Source organism: Electrona antarctica (assembly GCF_951216825.1).
Source record: "Electrona antarctica genome assembly, chromosome: 9".
In the NCBI taxonomy this organism is placed as follows: domain Eukaryota; kingdom Metazoa; phylum Chordata; class Actinopteri; order Myctophiformes; family Myctophidae; genus Electrona; species Electrona antarctica.
This window is the reverse complement of record NC_136790.1, coordinates 42026828-42053519: the sequence shown is the minus strand read 5'-3', so window position 1 is coordinate 42053519 and position 26692 is coordinate 42026828. Positions and strand designations below refer to the sequence as shown.

The 26692-nt window shown below is 40.8% G+C and overlaps 2 protein-coding genes across 2 annotated transcripts in view; both read right to left on the bottom strand.

Moving 5' to 3' along the window:
- Positions 1-17866, bottom strand: part of iars1 (isoleucyl-tRNA synthetase 1) — a 133029-nt gene extending 115163 nt beyond the window's left edge. Inside the window, exons 1-7 of the mRNA XM_079510400.1 lie at positions 17735-17866; positions 16476-16599; positions 14189-14345; positions 12654-12773; positions 10107-10189; positions 8523-8640; positions 4877-5024 (exon numbers count right to left, since the gene is read on the bottom strand). Of these exons, the coding sequence (XP_079366526.1) occupies positions 4877-5024; positions 8523-8640; positions 10107-10189; positions 12654-12773; positions 14189-14345; positions 16476-16594 (745 nt within the window). The 5' untranslated portion in view covers positions 16595-16599; positions 17735-17866. The remainder of the gene's footprint in view (positions 1-4876; positions 5025-8522; positions 8641-10106; positions 10190-12653; positions 12774-14188; positions 14346-16475; positions 16600-17734) is intronic.
- Positions 17867-20418: 2552 nt separating this feature from the next.
- On the bottom strand, positions 20419-24457 carry rpl29 (ribosomal protein L29). Its single transcript, XM_079510008.1, has 4 exons — positions 24366-24457; positions 23860-23908; positions 22992-23056; positions 20419-20640 (listed from the first exon to the last, which is right to left on the bottom strand). The coding sequence occupies exons 2-4, from the start codon at positions 23894-23896 to the stop codon at positions 20521-20523; spliced, it is 222 nt and encodes a 73-aa protein (XP_079366134.1). The 5' UTR covers positions 23897-23908; positions 24366-24457; the 3' UTR covers positions 20419-20520.
- Between the last annotated feature and the right edge of the window lie 2235 nt (positions 24458-26692).

The window sequence follows — 26692 nt, the reverse complement described above, 5'->3', positions numbered from 1 at the left end:
TTTATGAAGGCTGCATAGGCCGAAACGTTGCTGTTTCCCTAAATAAAAGTTGGTCACTGCATTTGAAGACAGTGTGCGGGTGAAAGTTGTCAAACAATGCTTGTTTGACAACTTTCACAATAAAGTTTCCTATTGTCGGCCGAAACCGAATAGGCCAAAAATGCATTTTTAGCCATTTGCGGCCGAATATTTTCTGCGGACGAAGCTCTTGGTATTACTTTCCATTGGTTCAATATTTATAAAACCCACACACACAAAATAGCAGAAATGGCAAAGTAGGGCATTAATTTACTAAAAACGAAAACAAGTTCCACTATGGAGATACGAGGTGTGTTGCCTGACAGCAACAACATGAAGTTGAATCCCTCGTCCAAAGCACCGACATCCCTCTAGGTTCAATTTGTCCAGGCAGGAGAACGCAGCCTCTGAGCTGGACTCTCAAATGACCCAAACTGGTAACAGGGTAGTATGTGGTTTTAAGAAAAAAGTGGATAAAGGGTGAAGTTGTGGAAATCTGGGGCAGAGAGAACACACAGAGAGAACATTAACTACACCACTGTTTCTCAACATAATGGTCCGGGAGCCCCACCAAGTGTTCAAATAGTGTACTGAAGTCCTGACATCACTCCGTAATCCCCGGCTAGGTCACGGAAGTAATATTCTTTCTATCGAAAATACCATAGGGTCATCTATAGCCCTGGAATGCCTGTGATACCCGACATATTTCATTTATTCCATATACACAGCCATAGATTGGTCTTATCCCTGTGCGGTTAGCAGACTATCAACGTCGGCATTTAAACTTGTGTACTCACCCAATAAATATTTCCTAAGACTTGGGAGTCAGATATTGTCCTCTAGTTTCATATCTATTTTCAGTTATGGCAGAAAGTGCGTGTAAAACTCTATTGTACCGACGCGCTGTTAGCTTGAAGATGTGTCCATTTTGTGTCCTTGCGTTAGTTTCCGGTTACCATTTATGGAGGTAAAATGGGCGGTGATGTTGTACTACACACGCACACGGCGAAACGCTGTTGGGAAATGATGACTGGTGACGGAGGCAAAAGTTTGCTACAGCCGCGATACGCACAAATGAAGCCACCTTTGGTGAATGACATGTGAGATTGAGCGTACTGAAAATACACACTCCTTTAGTCACTTTATTTACACCTGGGTGTAAATTTCCTTAGTGAATCTGGCCCTTTGTCACTATTCGCCAACAGAAGGCACTGTAAATTGGCCGATGAAGTGAACGGGAGTGACGCAACTCTCCGTATTTGGCTCTACTTTTAGGTATTCGAAGACGACTTCTAAATGGCTCATTTGTGAATGACCTATTCCAGGACACACTGCTTAGCCATAACCCATTTACGCCTGACATCAAAATTTAAAAAATGTCTTCTAAATCATGACAGGTTTTCTAAAATACCTATGTTTCTATATCAGTGGTTCTCAATATTTCATGTCAAGGACCACAAAAATGTTATGTAATTGGCCACCGACCCCCATCTGAAAATATGTTGTTCCAGGGACCCTCCAGAAGCAAAGATTTGAGTAAAAAAAAATCGCTCTGAAAGAATATATATTCAAAGACTTTTCACGAAAGAAATAGCAGACCTACAAGCTTGTAGCGCAGCACTCGGTGCCGCGCTACGAGCTTGTAGATCTGCTATTTTTCAATAGCTAAAGTATAACCATATTGAGGACTTCATCTTCTTCTACAAGACGTTAAGGACTTTGACAGCTTCCTCAACTCCACTAGTGACAGTGTGGCACTTCACAGTACAGCCAGAGGGAAGTAAACTTTCTGGACCTCAAAATAACCAAAACATCCTCGGGGGGAGCTGCATACTAAAAATGTTACGCAATGACAGACCTTAATACCATTCTGCATGCTGACAGCTTCCATCCCCCTCACCTTAGCCAATAGCATCCGGGGGGTGACAATTTCAGCGCCTTCAAACGCATTTTTAATGAAGATCTTTGATCTAAAAGCTGCAGAAATTAGGCTACGGTTTTGCAGAGCGTGGGTGTAAACATAGAGATTTGGAAACATCCAAGGAATAGTAGGGGTGGGCAATTAGCACAAAAAATATCAAAATCGATATTTAGAACCAATAACGATAACCAATAAGGAAGAGCATTTTATGCAACATTGCCTGCCCAAATTCAATATTACATTTTTGTTTGTTTTGTTCCCTGAACCTCCTACCTTAGCCTCTAGAAGGGCTCCCACTCCCACTCCCTACAAGACACGCTGGTACACGGCTGAGCGGCTGTGGCTCAGGAGGTAGAGCAGGTCCACCAATGTCTGTGTTTAATGGCCGCTCCAATGCATTTCCAATGGAAGCCCATCTGGTTTGAAAATAGACAATCTACAAGCCCACAACGCGTCGCAGTGCGACACGTTGTGAGCTTGTAGATCGTCTATTTTCAGCAAGTGTAAAATCAGTCATTACGACGGCATCAAGGCACCGCCAAAATACATTTTAATCGACAACTGCAGATTTAGTCGACAGAAATCTTATATTTAGTCGACTAAAACTAGTCTATGACTAAAACAAAAATCTAAATGTGCTGCCAAAAACAACACTGCTACCCCAGTAGAAACTGGTTACATGGGAACAGTGTCACAGAAGGAGGGGCTAACAGTTGTAAATAGCAATACAAAAACCTCAAGAGCCTGAGAGAGAGAGAGAGAGAGAGAGAGAGAGAGAGAGAGAGAGAGAGAGAGAGAGAGAGAGAGAGAGAGAGAGAGAGAGAGACAGAGAGAGAGAGACAGAGACAGAGACAGAGAGAGACAGAGAGAGACAGAGAGAGAGACAGAGACAGAGAGAGAGACAGAGACAGAGAGAGAGACAGAGACAGAGACAGAGACAGAGACAGAGACAGAGAGGTGGAGACACGAGAGAGAGAGACAGAGAGAGACAGAGAGAGAGAGCGCGAGAGAGAGAGAAACGGGAGAGAGAGGTGGAGACGAGAGAGAGAGGTGGAGACGAGAGAGAGAGAGAGAGAGAGAGAGAGAGGTGGAGACACGAGAGAGAGAGAGAGAGAGAGAGAGAGGTGGAGACACGAGAGAGAGAGAGAGAGAGAGAGAGAGAGAGAGAGAGAGAGAGAGAGAGAGAGAGGAGAGGTGGAGATGAGAGGCAGAGAGAGGCAGAGAGAGAGAGAGAGGCAGAGAGAGAGAGAGGGCATAAATAAAATATGTCCCCTCTCCTCAGTGGTGTGATAAATGATTGCACAGCTAAGACCTGCTGCCAGCCCTGCAGACAGACAGACAACGTGGAGAGCGTGTGTGTGTGTGTGTGTGTGTGTGTGTGTGTGTGTGTGTGTGTGTGTGTGTGTGTGTGTGTGTGTGTGCGCGCGCGTGCGTGCTGGTGGGCGTGCGTGTTGATAACAGACACATTCATTGGTATTCCAAGGCAGTCTCGCATGCAGGCAAGGCAAACAGCTAGTGCAGTCTTGCGGTGGCTCACAACACTTGTGATTCAACAGTGACCCCTCGAGGCCACAGCAGGCTACTACAGCAAGCACCTAGTCAGGAATCTAGGTCATTGCATTATGAAGAAGCCCACAGTGTGTGTGTGTGTGTTTGAAAAAGGATATGATTTTTATTTTTTTTAGTGACCCTATTTGAGATTCGTTCATAATTCCCACAATACCTGAGAGACACACACACACACACACACACACACACACACACACACACACACACACACACACACACACACACACACACACACACACACACACACACACACACACACACACACACACACACACACACACACACACACACACACACACACACACACACACACACACACACACACACACACACACACACAATAGTTCAAGCTGCATCATTCACTTCGTGTCATACTGGGGTTGCGCCAGTGTTTTTGGCAGCAAATTTTGATTTTAGTTTTAGTCATAGTCTCTTGAATAGTTTATTTAGTTTTAGTCACATTTTAGTCACCCGGAATGTTTTAGTGTTAGTCTAGTTTTAGTCGACTAAATATCATAAGATTTTAGTTGACTAGATCTACATGTGGTCGTAATGACTGGCAGCGCAACGCGTTGTCAGCTTGTAGATCGGCTATTTTCAGCATGCAACCAAGTGTAAAATGACTTATACTGGATCTCTTGTCCACTAGTCCCTTCCTGACATGTAGTTAGTTATGTAGTTTGTCAGTAAAAAAAAGGTAGTTGACGAATATCTTTCGTCGTAGTATTAGTGGCTTGCACAGCATCAAGGTATTGTGTATACTCGGCTGTTCAGGAATGCCAAAAAGGTATGATTTATAAATAAATAAAATAGACGCTCCTAGACACGGAACTTAATCATGAAAATGTCACCCTAAAGTTGTTTTTTAGCCAATATCAATTTCTTCAAATGCCGGTCTGCCACCACCACCACCATCAACTCCGTTCAGCCCACAGATGTGTCAGCGACACGTGTCCAACTAGGCCATTGCATATGAGACACAGCATTGTATGATATGATATCAGGTTCAGGTTTATTTGTCATATAAATAGGATGAAAATGATTTTGCTCAGAGCACTCTCAGTCTTATAGACACAGGACAAAAACAAACATCTATAGTGCAAAGAAAGAACACAAACACAAAAAGTGCAAAGTGAGGATGTACTCGGTGTTGAGTGAATGTGTGACATGACATATGACATGACATGACATGACATGACATGACATGACATGACATATGATGGTACGTTATTGTCAGTTTGCACTGAAATTTGTCCCAGCGGCCTTGTATGCAACACATACACACATTTGACATAACACAGGACAAAAAAAGAAAATACAATTACATACATAGATTTTTCCAATGATGCTCGGGGGTTGGTTTCTCACCTTTGACCTTGACATACTGCAACTCTGAGTTGACACAGAGGGCCAGGTTGCTAGGCAACGTCCAGGGTGTAGTTGTCCAGGCAATCAGAGACACACCTGGGTCCTCCAGCAATGGGAAGCTGACAATCACCGATGGGTCCTGAACATCCTGCAGACAAGACCCCAAGAGAGGTTCATTATTAGGGTGGTTACCCAAAGGACAACCACACTATAGTTAGTCACACTTTGTTATTGTTCTTCTTCCGCAGTAACCTACCTAATATAATACGGTTTTAGCTTAACGGGAAGGATGATTACATTTTTTTTCTTTTTTTTCCAATGCGAACATTGGTTCAGAACAGTGCTTCTTAAATAAATAATCACAGCTTTAAATAACAAAATATAAGTAGCTACTGTTGTAAAATATTGTAAACATATCTGTAACATGGGGTCCCAGTCCAGAGATGAAAATCATAATGAAATGGGCTAGGACCCTGTCACCCTAGGACCCTGTCACCCTAGGACCCTGTCACCCTAGGCTAATTCAGATATATCTCTGGTGTTCATGTTCGCTACACAGATTTGTTCTGCGCGGGACGTTTGGGGAACATTGGTTACCGTAATGACTGGAAAATTGCGCAGAGGAAAAACTGTTAAATGAACTGCTGTGGGCGCCAGTCGGGGCACCACGGCCACTGTGGCCGTCTGGGCATATCATTTTTCGAGGGCACACGGCCAAAGAGAGGGGCAACGACGGCCATGGCCGTCGTGAAATTCCTGCCCTGGTCAAGAGAGTCAAGTGCGAAAGTCAAATGCGAAAAATATAACTACGACTTACTTACGCATGATCACAGGGGTAACGTGACATTGTAATTGGCTGACAATATTAGTGGGAGGGGCCTATGTAAGCGACTGCGGCAACCACACTTTGCAATTTTTCAAAATTGCGACTTTTCTAGTTGTAGAACAGTGTTGATTTTGGCAGAAAATTGTGATTTTAGTTTAGTCATAGTCTTTTGAATAAAATTTTATTTAGTTATTCATATAGTTTAGTCATCTGAAATGCCTTAGTGTTAGTCTAGTTTTATTTGACTAAATGTCATGCGATTTTAGTAGACTAATTCTACAGTTTTTTGTCGACAAAAATGCATTTTTTTTAGCAGGCCTTGATGCCATCGTAATGGCAGATTTTATGCCGGGACACGTTGTGAGCTTTTTCAGCATGCAACCAAGTGTTAAATGACTACTGGATGACTACTGGATCTCTTATCCACTAGTCCCTTCCTAACATTTTAGTCTAGGTTTTATTTGGTGACGAAATTGTCAATATATTTAGTCTTAGCTTTAGTCATCATAGCTTAGTTTACATAAAGTTTACATTTAGTTTGTCAGTGAAAAAAGGTAGTCGAACATTTTTCAACATAGTTTGTCGCAAAATCAACACTGTTGTAGAATACATAAAATGGCACAACGGTACGACTACATAGAATGTGTGATCCTACGAGCTACACAAAGAAGGTTTTGGAAATCCTGTGTTACTAGAAACAGGTTCAGATATATTCCCATAACATCTTTATAATAATAATAACAACTAGATAAAGTGCCCCTCGGGGCACAGGTCTCCACCAGGGCAGGTCAGGTTGTGGCCTCCTGGTGGCGCTATAATAGGCCAATGTGAAAAGGGTGCCATTTCTTCTTACGCCTTGGATGGCAATTGGATGTTTTGAGGCATTTTGTTCCAAAAATGTGTTTTGCAAATATCCACCTGTTGGTGGCGCTATAAGAGGCCAATGTGAAAAGGGTGGGATAGATTCCTCAGCCTAGTAGGAAAGTCTGTGAAAGATTTCACGTAAATTGCACGCAGTGTTCATGATTTGAGGGTTTTTGTGAAAGACTGGCCAATTCTGCAAACTTTGAAAGCCAATGTTAGCCAATTAGGATGGAATATGAAATATCAGACAGAACCGTCTTGAACATTCATTCTGCCCCTCTTTTCAAACAACTCAATATTTTACCAATCTTTAATTTAAATACATACCAAACCTGCAACTTTATTTTCAAAGTATTGTTCCAGCCAGTTTCATTTCCTTTGCCATGTAAAGACCTTTTTCCAGTTCAACAGTGATGTGCACCACTTCAATACGAGACAGGCAAATCATTTACATCTCCCAAAGTTCCGTACTGGTCTGTGTCAGTTCTCCATCAGATACAGGGGGGCCCAGCTATGGAACAACTATACAGCAATCTCATCAAATTCTACTTCATTAAATAATTTAAAACATAAGTTTAGGACCCACTTAATAACCAGATAACTTAATTATATTTCTTTGTATCATCTCTTCTTTTCTCTAATCATGTAAGTATTCTAATCATGTTGGTCTTGTTTTATATACTGCAATCATGTATTCTGGATATTCTATATTTCTTGTACAAGGTTTCATTGTGTTTTACATAGGTAGAGGCGTCATATAAGCCCCTTGGGCTTTTTTGCCTCAGCCTAGCACTTTACCCTTCTTATATGTATATGTTCACTGTATTGTTTTTATACTGTGCTGAATAAAAATAAATACACATGACTGTAGAGATACCGTGTAACGATTTGCGGTATTTTTGGTAGTAATATCATCCAGGCCTTCCAGGGAGTGTGTGCAAAATGTGACGACCCTCTCCTACCCTGCCTAGTGCCTAACATGGCCACTGCTAGGGCTGATTGGCAGGGTGGAGTTGGATCGTCAGTGAGATTGGACCACACCTGAGTCTGGTGTGTCCCACGCCTATATAAGTGTCAATCTGCCTTCACTCCTGAGTCTTTTCTCCTCTCTACTGGTTTGTTTGTTTGTGTTCCTTGGTTTACACCTTACAACATTCCCACTGCACATACACTTGCACGCATGCACTGCTTACACGCTGATGATCATTCATATTACTGACACCTTATACTTGTGATTTAGTTAGTTAACCTTTAAATAAATATATTTGTATACACTTTTAACTGTGCCTGTGTCTCCCTTTTGTTGCAATCATGAGTCAGATTGTAACAAATAATTTGACATCGACCGGGTTAACGGTGCCTGAGATTAGCTGGTAACAGACGGACGGACGGACGGACACACACGCACGGCCGGAGTGCAAAACATACTCTCTCCCCATGCCGTCGGCCTGGTGGAGACAATAATAATAATATAGCTTGTATGCAGTGGTGGAAAGTAACTAAGTACTGTACTTAAGTACAATGTTGAGGTATTTGTACTTTACTTGAGTATTTACAATTTTTAGTAGTTACTTACTTACTTAAGTTACTAATTTTGATTAGAAAACATACATTAACCACTTCAACCCTCTACATTTCGGCCATTTGAAAATAGCCGATCTACAAGCTCACAATGTGTCGCGACGCATTTGAGCTTGTAGATCTGCTATTTTCAATAGATTTTGTACACATTTTGAACTTGTGAAATGGCACATTCTGCACAATGAGTACCTTTTTGATGCCGATACTTTTGTACTTTTACTCAAATACATTTTCAATTCCGTACTTTTACTTGTAACGAAGTAGTTCTAAATTGCAGTATTGGTACTTTTACGTAAGTAAAACATTTGAGTACTTTTTCCACCACTGCTTGTATGCCCTTCCCTGAAGTAGTCGGGGGTTCCGTTGTGTGCCTACCTTGTAGTTCTGGTTGGATTCAAAGTTGGAGAGAGGGGTGTTGCAGGCAGTGGAGTATGGCATGACCTTCACGCCCCTGTACACCAGACCCTTGTCGTAGAGCTGCTTAAATACCCACCTGGAGTAATCAAAACATTCACAAAAATAAGACATTTTAAGTGGCAATGAGTGTAGATTGTATGCCGTTACATGGTGGGGGGTCTCAAATCAATGTTGATTCCGTCGACTAATACAATGACAAACAATGTTTGTCGTCTAAAGTCGACTAAAACTAGACTAAAACTAAAAACATTCCAGGTGACTAAAACTATTCAAGAGACTATGAATCAGAACACTGAACATTATGAATAGAAATTACATTTCTGTTTGCCTTTCGTAATGTGCACAGGTCATATTATGACAAGTAACTGAAATATTAGTTACTTGTAGTTATAATTACTGGCATTACTGGCATTATTTTAGATTAGCCATTTGTGCTTTTTCAATGCATTAACATTTTTTCAATGTGGACACGACTATGAAGATTATGACAAAACAATTGTGATGAACTCAAATAATTGCAATTAGACGATCATGTAATAATTGTGACAACGGTATTTAATGTACAACTAAATACAACTAATGAACGTGCAATAATGGGTATTTTGAGTTTTTTCATTGTTGTCTCTATACCTACTGTGCAGTGAAGGAATTATGGACCGCCAAATCAATTAACATAGTCTTAGACTGGGGTCACAGAGGAAAAAAAAAATAGGGTCCGACCTAATGTATAGCATGCAAAAAACAACATCTCATGACATGAGCATGAATGAAAGGAGACCAACTCATGCCCATGAAACAGCCGCTGAGAGCTTGAGAAGTTATTCCCATCTCACTGAAATCACTTTCCAATCAGGGATACAAAATGTAAACGTATCGCACCAGGATCAAACCTACCACTGATTGTGAGCACACAGTTGCCCGACAACTAAATTGAGTAAAATAGTGCAGAAGAGGGAAAAATATGGAAATCAGCTGGGACAGACACAAGGCAGTGAGCGCAGGACATCAAGGTCCACTGTCTGTGGCAGGAGGAGTGCATTTCATTTTTCAACACAGCCAAGCTGAAGGGCAACGACGGCCAAGGCCAATGACGGCCAAGGCCAAGGCCCCCATGAAATTCCTGCCCTGATCCCCCGCCAACAAAAATGATAAAATAGCACAGGAGACATGATTTAATTCTCAAGGTGACTGACTCAGCTCTTGATAGAAAACAGATTCACTTGTTTTTAAGCCTGTGGTGGTAATAGCTTAGGTTTGGCATTATATTGGTGATTTACTTCAAAGTAAACTTTGAAGTAAAACATAGCTATACGTTTTGAATTTTGATGATGGGGTAATACAGTGCATTAATGAAGTAATCTACAAATCAAACTCTTTACTGTAGTATGCAAATATAACCCTAATTTGGATGTTCAAAACGGTCCCAGGTTGGACCTTAATTATTTGCCAGAAGACAAGATAGTGCTACGCAAAATCGTGAGTTAAACACACTTCATGGTTATTTAATTTCTACGCTATGAAATATATTGCAAGGATTCATACCAGACGGTCTCCATGAACCAGGGGTAGAGTGTCTTGTAGTCATTGTCAAAATCAATCCATCTGCCCATTCTTCTCACTGAGATCTGGGAACGTCACACAACAATGTCAAATACACAGGAGAAAAAATGAACAGAGCGTGCCAAAAGTCAGGAGAAAAATGTTCCAATATCCGTTTTGTTCAGTTAGTTTTGAACGATTCATGTATATTCATAATACATTTAGAATTAAACTGCTGATAAAGACAAATACATTTTGATTTAGGATCTGGACGGGAACCCCTTTTGGTGTTTTAAGCATTATGTGTTTATCTTATGCTTTAGCTATTGAAAAATAGCAGACCTACAAACTGCTGATAAAGACAAATACATTTTGATTTAGGATCTGGACGGGAACCCCTTTTGGTGTTTTAAGCATTATGGTCCTCATTCACAAAGGAGAAATACGCCACAGTGTAACGGAAGCGTAAAGGTCATGCGTATAGATAGCGGAAAATCCGTCCGATCACGCTACGGTTAAGTCCCGTGTTATTCAGGGAACCAGGTGTAATCACTTCATTTGTGCGGATCGGCGAGTGTATCCTTTCCGCATTTTTTCCAAGCGATTCGCCTGGTGTCGCCTGGTTTGATGGAACATCCACGACCATATAAGGCAACAGGAAATATCGAAATACGTCATCATAGACTGCACAGAGGATTCCCAAGTTTTAAATTATATACAACAGCCGCGATGAGCTTGTAGAGCAGTTAGTTTTGACAGGCGGGTCTCTGCACGGACAGATCTTCAAGCAAACAGCGCAAGTTATATGTATATAATTATAAACGAAACTTGCCAACATGGCACGCATTGCTTCACTCCTTGTTAAATGTCAGAACGTTAATAAGTTAATTGATGTTACAGTTACTTTCACATAATGAGAAAGAAGTTAATTTGTACTGTTCACCACACGACCAAATGCTATATTAAAACTCGGCAATGATAAAAGGCGCTATTGATTAGTCTACTGCGGTGATTGATTCCCTGCCCTGCACTGTCGGATTTGGAAAGCAAATATATGGACACAGGACATATTTTCTTTCTTTTTTTTCTTGTGGGATTTGGACTAAAGGCTATATTTCATTGGATCCAACTACGTTGTATGTTTCCTCAGCTGCAGGTAAGAGTTGGCTATTCTGTGTGGCGTCCGCATGTGATCAACATACATTATTATAAATTAATACCACAACGCAAATGGAGGCAGATAGGTGCTTGCAGCAAAGGCATTTAGGTCTACGTGAAACTTTAATTGGCTGAGTCTGTCAACATGCTGATCAGCGAGTTAGTGGTAATAATAATCAACAGCCGTTCTTGTCTGTCTGTCCGTCATGTTTGTGAACAAGCGCGAGTGGAGGTGAGCTGGCTTGACTGGCCGACTTTCAAACACACTATGCCATTCATTCAAATAGGCTAATGTGGTCTTCTATTTTTTTTATATAGGGCTAATTCCCCCCCCCCCCACCCTGACTCAAAGGAGCTCCATAACGAAACAATTGAAATAGGCCTATACTGCAGACATTACTACACTAAACGTTGGATTCGTACAGTGCAGAATGCAGATAAGTGTATGTTCTTATTATAATTGTGAGTTTGTTTTTTAACATGCAGCGCGAGTCCGCGAGAGCCGATCTACAAGCTCACAACGCATTGCGAGTAGAAGCCTGCCGAGTGAGCAGCCCCAATCGCGCATGCTAGAAATATCCTAATAAATAAATAAAAAGGTGTCGGGCTCGGGGGCAGTTTCTGTATGGGACTATAGGCTAACTTGCCTCTAGAATGCATGCATATAGGCATACAAGTGATACTTGGCTTTTATATATCATTTTTTTATGTGCTGACCAATGTTGGACACATGCCTACATATTTTATCTGAGGTTTGGGGACTTTTAATTGATTCGGCATGAAGACTAAAGCCTTCTTAATAAATCTACGCAAGCCGTACACGACCATGAGAGCTGGCGCAGCTTTTAGCGGAATTTCCGACCAACCAACGTCAGTGTCAAGTTCACGTTCAAGTTCATGAATTCCCACGTAATGTGGAAATCCACGTAAATGCCTGTCCGCTCACGCTCCGCTCACGTAACATCACTTTATGAGCTTAAACGCCGTTGTGAATGAAGACCTATGTGTTTAGCTTATGCTTTAGCTATTGAAAAATAGCAGACCTACAAGCTCATAGTGCGGCAATCGGTGCCGCGCTACGAGCTTGTAGGTACATAGGTATTTCAGAAAACTGTCATGATTTAGAAGACATTTTTTTAATTTCGACGTCAGGCCTAAATGGGTCCCAGTTGTATTACATTAGGATTCAACGTTTCGACACTCGGGTCTTCATCAGGAATGATGAGCTTAAGAACGGTGTGCGGACATCCTACCTTCTTTCTGTATGTATATGTTTCGTTCAGCACCCATCAACTTTTTTTGAGATGTGCGTGCTTCCATTTTGGATCTTTCCATAGACTCCCAATGTAAATACATTTCTTAATGTGTTACATGCGCGAGACCTGTGCTCACCTCCCACTCATTGGAGTATCTCATGACAATGTCCCTGCACGCCTTGTTGTATTCCGCAATGCCCATCTTTTCCACGTCAGCAGGCCCTTTGATGCCCAATGTTTTGTCAATTTCATATTCCTGTAAAAAACACAGACGAGAAACAAACAGAAAAAAGAAAAACCTAAATTAGAAGAATCTTTCAAATGTTTGAGCCGTTTGTCCTCATCTAAATGAAGTCTAGCGTCCCTATTCTGCACGTCATAATAAATGAACATTCTGCAAAGACATTTGGGGTAGAGAGAGAAATGGAGGGCACGATTCTTACATTAGTCTGTAGTTGCTGATCTGGAGCCAACTACTGTGGCTTTAAAACAGACAGTGGTCGACTTAAAATTGTAGCAAAAAATAAGAGTAACTAAAATGAATTGGACAGTGCAGTGCAGCACGACAAATTTAGAAATGACATCGCATAGGTGTCTGAATCTAGATTGCGATTAATCATGCAGCACAGCTTATACTAGGTATTAAGTCGCTAACATGATACACATACTAATCAAAATCCAAACAACAAAATGGATTTCATACAAAGTTTGCATTAGAATGGCCCTAACACGAACCATATGCCTAATTTTTCCACTGTCAGACACAATATGATGTAAGGTTACAGTACATACACTCAGAGCACCTTCATCAGAACTATTTCACCTGAATTTGTTTGTTACGTATACACCAAACCTCACATCTGCTCTCAGGCACTCGTAATGTGGCAAAATCCATTCATCTCTAATAGGTACCAACTTTGAAACTGGATGAATAAATGAATGGCTTTATTTCAGTCTTAAGCTATGTACAGAGTTTAGTCACTACATACAGCAAAATAAAGGACAGCTAGATCGAAGCTGAAGTCGTCCTTATAATTCCTACCCTTTTACCTTGAATTATACATAAAACAGAAACAATGACAAAACATTGAGACAAACACATTTTAGGAGTGAAAGCAGCATTCCAGTATGTCCTCATCGTTGTTGCAAAGGTGAGTAATTGTTCAGTAGAAAAGGCTTATATAGCCAATATCTTCTTCGCTTTATTAGCCTATTATTTGGTCCTGGGTCGTTAAACTTTGTACATTATTAATTCCCATTTACACATGAGAGCAAATCACGTTTAGCTGATGCCCTCGCTTGCCAAATAAATCAGATGTACAAGCTGACAAGGCGTTGCGATGTGAGGCGTTGCAGCTAACAGAACGTTTCTTTTTGACGAGCGACGCCATGAAGTTGTACATTCACTGCAGTGAAGTTGCTTTCATATTGGATATTCCATTGCCTTTCATTGTGTTAAGAACAGGGAATGGGACGATGCCAATGATGCACATTTGATTCATGAACAGCTGGAATCCGATACACCCAACACATGCAAATTAAGGCCATCATGAATCAGACATTGGTCTACTATATACTTAGTAGCAAACCTACACTCAAATGTAGTAGAAATCTAAGACCTTTGTGAATGAGGCAAACTGAGAGCAAATGGATTAAACGCTGTGTTCTTACCACAGGCAAACCGTGGCAGTCCCAGCCAAAGCGTCGGTCCACATGAAAGCCATTCTGGTGGGCAAAGCGGGTGACAATGTCCTTTATGGTGCCGGCCAGTATGTGCCCATAGTGGGGAAGACCAGTGGCAAAGGGAGGACCGTCGTAGAACGTGTATCTAGGACGAGACAAAGGGTAACAAAGATTTTCTCACTGACAAATACCTCTCCAAATGAACATGATATCTACTGTACAGAATGCTTGAAACAAGTTGAGGTTCCTGTTATAAAACATATGCAAGCTGAAAAGACGTATTATTAAGGGCCTTGCAAACGTGAAGCGAGGAACGCAGGCGTTGTTGCCTGGATCAACACAGGTCTCCTCCAGGTCTGTTGAAGAGGGGCGCAACAACGCAAGCGTAAAAATAAAGCTAAACAGTATCCAGATCTGGTGAGTCGCGGGCGTCTGCACGAAACGAGCACGCACGCAACAAATTCACGGGACCGTGCTCACGTAAATACGCATGCGTTGTCGCACCGCGACTGCTCCCCAGTGCTCCGCGCAAAAAACACAGGTCTCATTGAAAAGGAACTATAGGCGCGTTATATCGCATCATGTTTGAAAAGCCCTTAACACATCCGTCACATCTTAATTGACAATTTTGGAACAAATTATTATTGGGACTCCTTGACATGAACAGGTTTGAGAGCAACTGCTCTACTACAGTAAGTGGCTACATTATACATTTGGAGGCTGGCTAGTTAGGGACTGACATACTGTAGTTGACCAGGTGACAACAGGTTAGCCAGTAGCTCCTTTACTGGCTATGATAGTCTGAATGTCACAAGACCGTGATTATATTTACCCATATTCAACCATTCACCTCAGGGGGGCTCACTTTTCACCACACTACTATTACTACGAGTACAGATTACATATCTGAGGAAAACAAGTATATATAAAAATACACAGAAAAAGGTAGGAAATCTACTTTTGAATGTCTTAGTGAATTTTCCTAATGCAATCGCCAAAACATCATGTTATGGAATTTCCCACATTGAACAAAACAATGATTCAAATAATCCTATCTCAGAGATTAAAATAGGGTGCATTTTGCATCCCAAAACGCAGTTTATAGTTAAGGGACGCAATAAAACAACAACCTCTGCATCCACGGAATGTACTACTGTACTGTTTTTTATTCTAGTTTATTTTGCTAGCTTTAGTTATAATAATCATTTCTTCTTCTGTTTTCTACATGAATATAACCACATTATAACCAGATAAAATGAAATGGGAGTTAAATGCTGCAATTTGTAAAAATGGCAAAATATCATCACTCATAAAATGTCCCTGGGACTCATCTCATAGGGGATTCACACTGAGAGGGACTGAATCCGTTGCCTGGTCCCCGATGGCCATGATTCACATTGCCCGAGATTCAACAGCGCACCCGGGTACACTTGCATAACACACTTTAATCCTCCAGATGGCGGTGTGCTTGATGGCTGGTGCTCACGGACACTGACCATCAACTCTGCGACATTGTCTCCAATAAATCCAGACACACTACATTGCATTGCCTCTTTGGCTCTTTGCCGTTATACTACTTCACTGTCAGCCTGCCTGCTATTCACTGTGTCAGTTCTGTGCTCCAGTGTCGTGTTTGATTTTATTTTGCTATGGATTCTACTTTAGCATTATTATTATTTTGTTTTACTTTGGAAACTATGCTAAGCAATTTGCAAAGCCCAAGAGCCACGTGTAGTCCGCAGAATAAGATCAGCGCGTACTGCGGTGCTGCGCGTATACGCAGATTCAACAGGAGACGGGCGGCGTTGAGAAATGCGCTGGTGTTACGCGTCGTGCAGCGTCTATGTGTTTTTTTGTGTTGACGCTTGGCTCGTCGACTAGAGATTATGTCACGTTCTAAAAAATAAACAGTCCACTTCCTTCTTTAGGTACGCATGCATTCACATTTGAACGATCCGTATCTGAATACACTTCAACGGTCCAGAGACCTAGACTTAATTTATTAATCTAATGAATTAATTAATCAAACTTTCCGGCCGCGCGCCAGAAGGTCCCCCTGTGCCCAGCACCATGCCAAAGCTTTTTCCTGCCGGAAACACTGAACATCTGCCAAGTGGTCCCGAGTGCGCAACCGGGACCATAGTGTGAATCACCCCTAAAAGACCATCCCTGCACTCATTACATTGAAAACCTATTTACGTTTACGTCACTGCTATCTGTGGTTTTAGGGCAACAGAGATTTGACATGTTTCTCTATTATTACATGTGACCTTACTTGGGCCTGTTCTTGGACTGCTTCAGGCATTCCTGGAAGCAGTCCTTGTCCTTCCAGAACTGGAGGATCCTCTCCTCTTCAGAGGGAAAGTTGATGTTTTCAGCCACTGGCTCCACCATGGTTTCTGTTCAGGACACATTAAAACATAGCCCACATTATACGGTGAAGCAGCTTTTTGCTTCTACGGGCCGACAGTGTGGAACAAACTCCCACTGTACCTTCGACAGGCACATTTGTGATGACGGGTATGGCTGTTTTCCTCCCAATGAGTGTTTTTTGTGCAAAACTAATGCTTGGAATGGATTCAGAATCATGAAAACCCCCTAGTTTCATATGTCACATGCTACTTAAAGAATGATGAAATTTTGACATTTTTGCCTGGGATGTCAATAGTATATGGTCACATATTATGCTAATAACTCAAATTGCTCAATGTGCAACTTTTAGCAACCAAGTTTAATCTCATCTGCTAAGCCTATAGATGACATTTGAATCATTTTACATTAAACAACATTTCTGGGTCTAACATGGGACCTTCCAGTAGTGGACTATAAGATGAGCAGTCCATCTTTTCCCTTTACCAACTCGCCTCCAAGCAAAGTGCTCACCCCGCCATGTCACAAAGTGAGTATTCCCAGACTTCACCACCAACAGCATACGCTAATCAAACAACGTTATACAGTATCTACAATAAAAAAAAACTATATTTTACTGTATGAATTATTTGAGGTACCACACTTGAGGTACCACAAAAAATATTTTGAGGTACTGCCATAAAAAAACAACAACATGCACAATGAACATATTATGCACAACAGTATTTGAAACTATATAAATACATGATCAAAATCCACAAAAAGTAGTAGGCTATTATGAAAGTAAATGTGTCCAATTCAGACACTGGAAACAAGACAGTGGAAACAAGCCCTTATGACTTTTTGTGTTATCCTTTTTAACAATCATTGTAAACCGTATATCTGCACAAAATGCAAAATGTTAATAAAGTATTAAATCAATGCAGCCATGCAGTTTTACTCCTGATGAATGACGCCTCCTTGTTGTTAGCTCCCAGGCTATGCTAACAGGTTTTAACTGTCAAGCTATAAGCTTCCATAACTTTGTGACAACGTTCTCTGGTGAGTTTCTAAACAGCGGGTCTCGTATGGAGAACACAGCAATGCACCCGTTACAGAATATTACAACTGTGACATTGGAACGTGGATATATTTACAGTTACAGTAGCATATGATGATACTCACATGTGTTAAACAAGTCGCCGGGGCTGCAACAGAGGAGGAGGAGGCTGAGATGGGAAATGATGCAAGCGACGGTCAACATGGGTGGAAGTGACGTGTGTGATTGTAGTCCAGTAAACGAAATAAAAAAGTAAAAACAAATTCACTGAGTTTGGAATAAATTGCTTTATTTAGTTTCTCAATTGATTCTGACAGGACATTAGGTCTACTAGCCAGGATAAAAAGAATCTGCTCACTGCAAATACCCTAAATTTGCATTAATCCAAGATGCCATGACCATTGACAACCTATATTAAAAGGCAATATTTTCTAAATGTCATTATGCTTTAAGTAGCATGTGACGTGTCAAACTAGGGGGTTTTCATGATTCTGAATCCATTCCAAACATTAGTTTTGAATGAAAAACACTCCTTGGGCTATAAACGGCCATAACCGTCATCACAAAATGTGATGAGGTCAGCACATTTGGGGGCATATTTCTAACTCTGTTACACTTATTCACACTTCACAGCCAGTGCTTTAAACATATTTGTAACCAAAAAGGTGTAGGCTGAAGCCCAGGCTTTATTGTGCCTACCCTATTTGAAGAGTAACTTTCTTAGTTACAAAACAAAACTGCATAGAGCTTAGTTCAACAAAAATAAAATCAATATAGGCATCAGCAGATTTTAGCATGAGATATAATACAGAAATATGCACGTTTTCATGTCCATCTCTGCTTGGCCTATTAATATTACGTCTAAGCTGATCTTTTTATTATTAGTTTTGTAAATACACTTTTCTGTGATATAGGGGTTGTATATTATTCATTATAAATTGCATTTCCATATTATTTTACTTTGTCTCATCATGTTTCCCTTATTATTATTCAATATATAGTATCGTAGTATCCTTCCAAATATAACATGTGGTGCACACGTGTCTGTTTGTCATACAACTTCATATTCATTTATCGCATGTTGACCTCCCTATGGTTGACCTGTCTATCATAATCATTCACCATCCAGACCTCTCCGAGTCTCGAGTCTTCTGGAAGAAGTGCGCCCTCCTGTGGCTTTTCTGTGCGGTACGAAAGCACGCTTCTGTGCCCAGAATCACAACTTTAAATGTGAGAAATGAGAAGGAAAATAAATGTGCTGTTGAATTATTCTTCACTGTAATGTTATTTTTGTATTTATTTTACCGCTTTCAATTGTCCTTTATTGGTTTCACTCTGTCCTGAAAAAATGTTTCCTATTAATATATATAGATTTAAAGTTTGGGATATTAAAAGTATCTCAAAGTAGGCTACTTCATGTTGTCCCTTCAGACGGCCCACCTCACAACTGACATCTGCTTTGACAAAAATCTGACTGTTTTCTTGACAGTCCCAAATAAGTCTAGCCTAATGGGGGGAAGAAACCCAAACATGCATGCTTCTTTTGGCCAATACTGTTTGAGAGTATTGAACGTTTCCCTCTGCCCTTACCACTTTATACGCGTTTCCCCCCTGGCAAGCCTTGTGCGGTCTAATTACCAGCAGTCATTTAAACCATTGCCCAAATTAGTACCAAATGATGAGTATGCAGGGATGAGCTAAACTGCATTGGATTAAAATAGTTGAAGAAAAAATGCACAGGGCAGTGGTTCCCAAAGTGGGGTCCGTGGACCCCCAGGGGAACCTGAGGGAGTTCCAGGGGGTCCCCAGCTAAATGATAGTTTGGAACCAAATGGATTATCATGGGTGTGTAACTCAGTGTCCAAATGGAGCCAAATGGACCTGTTTTAACATTGATTTTACAATATAAATTTGGGGTCCCAGAGATAGAAATGCCATTAAATGGGAGGTCCATATAGACCAAAAGCATGTAAAACTGGGGGTCCAAAAACGGGTTGAGAATCACCGCTAGAGCCGTAAAATTCTTCTCTTATGGTCCATGGAATCTTTTCAAATGGGGGTCTGTCCATTTGGGGGTCCTTGACATGAAAATGTTTAGGAACCACTGGCACAGGGTACATGCACTGTACACTGAGAAACACCACAAGAGTAATCACTGTAAATTCATAAGTTACAAATCCAATATTTGGACTGATGAAAAGGCAGGTGCATCAAAAAAAAAGACCATTTGCATGCTCTATACTAGTATAATGTATACTACATAGCACAACGCTAAGCGTTTGTATGGTCAGTGATTGGTTATTTGGATAAATATTAGGCATGCACCATATTTACATTTTACCTAGTGATGCACTGAATATTCGGCCGCAGAAAATGGCTAAAAATGCATTTTCCGCCCATTCGGTTTTGGCCTCACTAGGAAATACCAAATAGTATATGTAATGAATGCATTCAAAAGCGGAATAAATGTTTTATGGACCAAATAGTGATTATTTTAAGTTTTTGCCATAACAATTTATTTTGCCATAAATCAGGTAGCTTTAACGTACGGCCACGGCAGGAAAAATATATATAATAATATTCGGTTTTCGGCCAACCGTTTCCTATATTCGGTATTCGGCCAAGAATTTCCCTTTCGGTGCATCCCTAATGTGAATCATGCAGTACAGATTTTGAGTCAAGTTTCACCTCAATGGGTTTCATACCTGCAAATGATCACTGGACCCTTGAAATTAAATATGGTGACCATTAAATATCATGCAGACTGAAATATTCAGTCTCAACAGATGCAGAGGTAGAATCCAAGCAGTTTCTTTTTTTGTATAACAAAGCATAGCTTTATTTGTGATCAGTCTATGAACTTTTGACGTTAGACGGTCGAACACAGAAAATGGCGTAGATAGACGGAGATCTATGGCGCAGACGGTGCAGGTGCTGCTGCTGCTGCTGCCAGGGCCTTCCTTGCTGCCTTCTGGCCCTTCTTGTTGTGCTTCTTGGCGAAGCGCATGTTCCTCAGGAACTTGGGGTCAACCTGCAGAGAGAAGAGAAGAGGGGAACTGAGTGAGCAGCTCACGACTCCTGCAATCATAACATTGATGTCTACCTATAAGCAAAAGTTAAAAAGATACAAAGTCTGCCATGAGAAAGTATGACACGGTATAGCAGTGTTGTTTTTGGCGGCACATTTTGATTTTAGATTTAGTCAGTCTCTTGAATAGCTTTCATTCAGTTTCACATTTTAGTCACGTGTAATGTTTGTGTTTAGTCTAGTTTTAGTCAACTAAATATAAGATTTTAGTCGACTGAAATCTACGGTTGATTTAGTCGACTGAAATGTATTTTGGCGATTTTAAGAGGACCCCATGTTAGTTTCCATAGAGAAAAAAAACTTCCATGAACCAGGGGATGAGCGAGTGATGTCAGGACTTCAGCGCTCCATACATAATATAAGCACTAAGCAGACACAAGTAAAGATATTCCAATTCAATAGTCGACTAGTGAACCAACACTGAACCTATGATAGTGTGAAGGAAACCACAATGCAATCTCGTGAATCAAACATGGCTTTCAGTGTGCCTGCCACTGACATGGTGTACTTTGTCCTTTAGGTCTTGATTGCAGTCTTAGCCAGCATGTCCCAATTGAAATGGCCCAACTATAAGCACCTGTCAAGTGGGTTTTGGTCAGCAGAGGCCCAATAATGTAAGGCTAAGCTTTAACAACAATTTGTCTCCCATGCCAGCCAGTGAAACTGAATGAGCAACTTGGTCAAGGACCAATAGAGTGGGAGCAACATTAAGCAACAGACAATAATGTGTCCTGCAATGAGTTAGCCTGGAAAAGAGACAAATCTGCTACCGTGAGAAAAAAGGGGGGGGGGGGGGAATAGATATGTCTGTAACTCTGTATTTCTGCCTGACATAATGCAGAGGCAGCACGTGGTTTAGTTATTGAAAATGATCGCTTCCCAAGTCCCAACTCCATCACCAATTTCTTGACAAAGTAGCTCATAACAGGTCTACGGTGGATTTCTATGAAACAAGCACTTTGCAGATGGAAAGAGGATTTTTACAGCTGCAATGTTTGAGTTTAACGTAATTTAATACAATCAGATGCATGTGCTGTAAATGGCTGGTGTTGAAACTCTAGATTCAACCCATTAAAGTGATCCAAATTGCCGCTAGGTTGCAAGTAGTTGCAGTTGGAATCATTGATGTGAACTGGCCTTTAGATTAGAGTTCCTAATTGATGCACATCTCCCACATGGTTGCTACATGCAGCTTTTCACTTCTGGCAGTAAACAAATGGTACTAGACACCACACCAGTGTCAACATTTATTATACAAACATTAGGGGGTCACAGCTTTGTTCGACAGCGCCAATGCCGTACATAAAAGGCTCCAATGAGTCAGTCATCCTAAACCTCATCACATTAGTCCACCTGGCTATCAGTCTGTGCACCAATTCAATTGACAAGTTTAACAAATTATGTCGGCCAATTTCTAAAGCTCTCCAATTTTGCAACAAAGTCAAAGTCGTAGGATTTTGTCACACACACGTTACCGCAGTGAAATTTGTTCTCCGCATTTGACCCATCTCTTGGAGCAGTAAGCCGCAGCCAAGGAGCGGTGAGCTGCAGCGTGCACCGCGCTCGGGAATCATTTGATTAGTAGATTTGACCCCCAATCCAACCCATTGATGCTGAGTGTCAAGCAGGGAGGCATTGGGTCCCATTTTTACAGTCTTTGGTATGACCCGGCCGAGGATCGAACGCCGACCTCCCAGTTTCAGGGCGGACACTCTAACCACAAGGTCACTGAGCTGGTAAAGGACGGAAAGGGAAAAAAACCCCACCATGTATGTAAGGGAGTTTAGCCTTTTAACCAAAAGTTACTCACTTTACTTAAACCAGAAAAGAAAACAAGCTAATCAAGCTGTGGCATTATTGAGGGGCACTACCCCCTCCTATATACAGGTTTAATGTTTGTCTTTCCTATACAAACATTAAAACCACCATTGACAATGGACAGAGTGTAATGTTTGTTTTGTCACCAACACACATTAAATGCCATTAATGAACAGTTTAATGTTTTTGTCTGTCACTGAGCAAAATGGCATGTTATGATATCACGATGATGTAAGATAAGGCTTGGTAAAGCGCCCCTCACTTCACATGGGTGTGATTATTAAATCATAGTGCTTCAAAACTCTCAACGCTAATAATCCTATGTAGGCATTTCACTGCAACGAATAAAATAAAAATATTTCAATGCAACAAACTGCCCCGCTTCAAATGACAAAGCCACAATCCCTCCAATCCCTAAAAACTGACTAAAGTCCTTGCAAAACAAGTTGTAACACTAATGTGGTATGGATACCTACCCCCCGCAATGACTCATATCGCTCAATCTTGGCCTTCTTGATGCCATTCCTGTGGGCTTTACGAGCTGTGAAGAGGGGGGGGGAAGATAAACACTTGGTGAAAAAATGTCAATCCCAAACAGTAGTGCAGTGTTTTTGGCAGCAAAATTAGATTTTAGTCTTAGTCAGTTTTTTCGATAGGTAATTTAGTTAGTCACATTTTAGTCACCTGGAATGTTTTAGTGTTAGTCTAGTTTTAGTCGACTAAATCTAGTCGATTTAGTAGACTAAAATGTGTTTTGGCAGGCCTTGACGATGCTGTCGTAATGGCTGAGCTTGTAGATCGGCTTATTTTCAGCATGCAACCAATTGTAAAATAACTTTATAGTAGATCTCTTGTCTACTAGTCCCTTCCTAACATTTTAGTCTAGTTTTTTATCCGTTGACGAAATTGTCAATACATTTGGTCTTAATCATAGCTTAGTTTATTTAGTTTGTCAGTGAAAAAAAAAAGGTATAGGCGAACATTCTTCGTCTTAGTCGGGGAAAAAAACACTGTCTTCTGTCATAATGTCAGTCTTTAATGGACGGTGCTGAAACGATTGATTGATTGATATAAATATGTATTAAGTTTTCAGATTTACAGTACATTTCAAGCACAACTCAATACAAAGACTGTTAACTGTGAGTGGACGACCCAATAAAGCATTACACTCGTTTACAAGAGGGTCCACCTTGTTCAAATCATCGAAACATTTAGAGACGTACAAATACACTTCCATATAGCCAAAGAACAGAACAGGAATTCATCATAATAGATCATCACGACTAGCTAACAAAGCTAACCAAATCATGTCATTATGTTTGAGTCTTCAGTCCAGATACTCACATTGGTTGTGGGTCGTGTGGTTCTTGGACTTTGCCATCCTGCCTCAGATCTGTTGAGGGGAAAAGAATGAGCAAAATGAGCATTGTGTTTAATGTGTTGTTCATGCCTCGATAGCGTAGCATACTAGCTGTGTACACTAGGCATGTAAACAATACTTTATACGTCCAAAAGCAACCCCTATCATTGGCGTGGGATGTCAATGCATATACTGTTAGATAGCGACGCATGTATACATTAAATTGGCGTTAATCAATCTGAAGGAAACTTAAATCAACTCCATGTAAAGCTGCCGGTTAGAGCTTGGCTTGGTTTGAGGCAGGAAGCTAACATTTGGGGTGCGATTTTTAAGCATGGTCGTGGCCTAAATCTCGCAAATATTTCAATCCACATGTAGTTACTGTATTCCTTTATTGCAGAGGCCTGTTGTTCATTAGTTAACGTTTAAAATATGGAAGGATTGATGTAGATTCTCAGTGATGAACATCGGTGTGAAAATATGTACCCACCACTCGTAGAGCGAGACGAGAAAGAGAACGACACCGTGGAAGCGGAAGAACATCAACGAGTTCAATAGAGAGAGGAAGACAAACAAACTCCTCGTTAAATAGCGACGCTGCCACCTACTGGGCAGTTTTATATGACGTTTGAAAACGAATTAAAAAGCACAAATCAATACAAAAACTGTTACGAGGATGAAACCAGGAAAAGCACAGACTTGATTACATTAAAGGCACCCTCCTCCATTTTCAATTAATCAGAACATTTAAAGACATAGCCTACATTCAGTGGTTCCCAAACTTTTTCATCTCAAGCCTCAAGGACCCCCAAATTGCAAATTGACACTAATTAGCCCGAGGACCCCCATTTGAAAAGATATGCCAGGGACCCCCATAAGAGAAGAGTTTTACGGCTCTAGCAGTGATTCTCAACCTGTTTAATTTCAAGGACCCCCAGTTTGACATGCATTAGTCTACAGAGCCCATTTAATGGTGTTTCTATCTCTGGGACCGCCAATTTATATTGTAAAATCAATGCTAATTTAACTCAGAGAGTGTACAAATGGAACCAAATGGACCCATTATGGTCCATTTGGTTCCATTTGTACACTATCTGAGTTACAGACCCATAATGGTCCATTTGGTTCCAAACTATCAGTTAGCTGGGGGAATACTGGACATCTCACCCCGGTGAGTTGTCTTCACTTTCTGACATGTCGGGGTGAGTTGTCTGTACTTTCCGCTGGGGCGAGTTGGGCGAGAAAGTACGGACAGCTCACCCCGAAAGTCCAGACAACTCACCCCGGTGAGTTGTCTTCACTTTCTGACATTGCGGGGTGAGTTGTCTGTACTTTCCGTGGCACCCATTACAGTAGGCATAATTCAATTTCGGATCTAACTATCGGTTCCTACAGACGTGCGCAGTCACGGAAAATTATTTATTTATTTAACAGTAAAATCCGGTGAAACACTTGTAAGTAAGGAGTAGAGCGTCTTTCTTCAGAAGTTTGCAACACACACACAGTCACACACACACACACACACACACACAAGCAGCCTTGAATTCATGGTGAACTTTTGTTTAAAGATATTTTCAACAATTTAAGATCTCCATTTTGGCAGGAATATGCTTGGAAGATGGAAACAATGTTGCACATTCATCTAATCATATGGGTAGGCTACTGGGTAGCCTACATACAAACAATAATGTTTGTATTTGTCAGGTTTATTAAATGTATGCATTTGACCTTGACATACTTAAAGTGGAATAGCACTCATTTTCGACATTTTACTGTGTCATAAATATATTTACATCTGTAGCCTGTATTGTATTGTGATTGTGCTATCATGCCTTGACTTAATTATACTTATATATTGTAGAAATTGTTGTTGTTGTTGTAAAGTTCTGAAAATAGACTACTTCAATATCCAATAGGAACTATGTCCCCATTAGTTCTAAATTCACGCCTTTTTTCCATTACTGGATACATTTTTCCCTTTATTTATTTAGTTCTTTATATGATGATTTCCTGTTTTCATTTCATAGAAGTGTATATCTTCTGCTGCGTGCAGGTTGCTTTTTGGTCTGCTTCTGTTTGAAATGTACCCTAGTGTGAAATAACATCATAATAATGTATGATCAATCAATCACAGTTCTAATAGGCCTACTTACTGACTGAATTACATCTGAATAGCAAAGCTATTGACACCCCCAACAACGATGATGGTGGCTACTGCTAATTATATATTAGCATGTGAGAAATTACAAGAGAATACCCAAAGGGCAGACAATACCCAAAGGGCAGACAAGCCCCCACCCCAAAGCAGAGCACCCACTAGGGAAGAATGCTGGCATATAAGATATCTAAGGTTGGCACGGAAAACCTCCAAGTACTGTGGCAGACAATGTTGGTCCAATATGATCTAAATAAGGGTCCCAAATGTTGTAGAAAGTGTCAAATTTAGAATGCAACATGCATGTAATGTATTCACAAGGAATACAGTCCATTATAATGTTATGCCATGATTTCTTTGATGGAGCAACATCCTTGATCCAAAACAAAATAATATTTTTCCTAGCAGCAAACGTTAACAAGTTGAACAACCTCTTATGTTTGACATCAATAACATGATCATCTGGGAGACCAAGTAAAAGACACAACGGGTTTAAATCGATTGGGACACCAAAAATAACAGAGAGTTCTGATACAATGTCATACCAATAGTTCTGAAGCTTCACACAGGACCAAAGACAGTGAACATAATTACCAATCTCTGTCTTGCATTTAAAGCAAAATGGGGACGCACTGACATCCATTTTATTCTTGAGAGCAGGA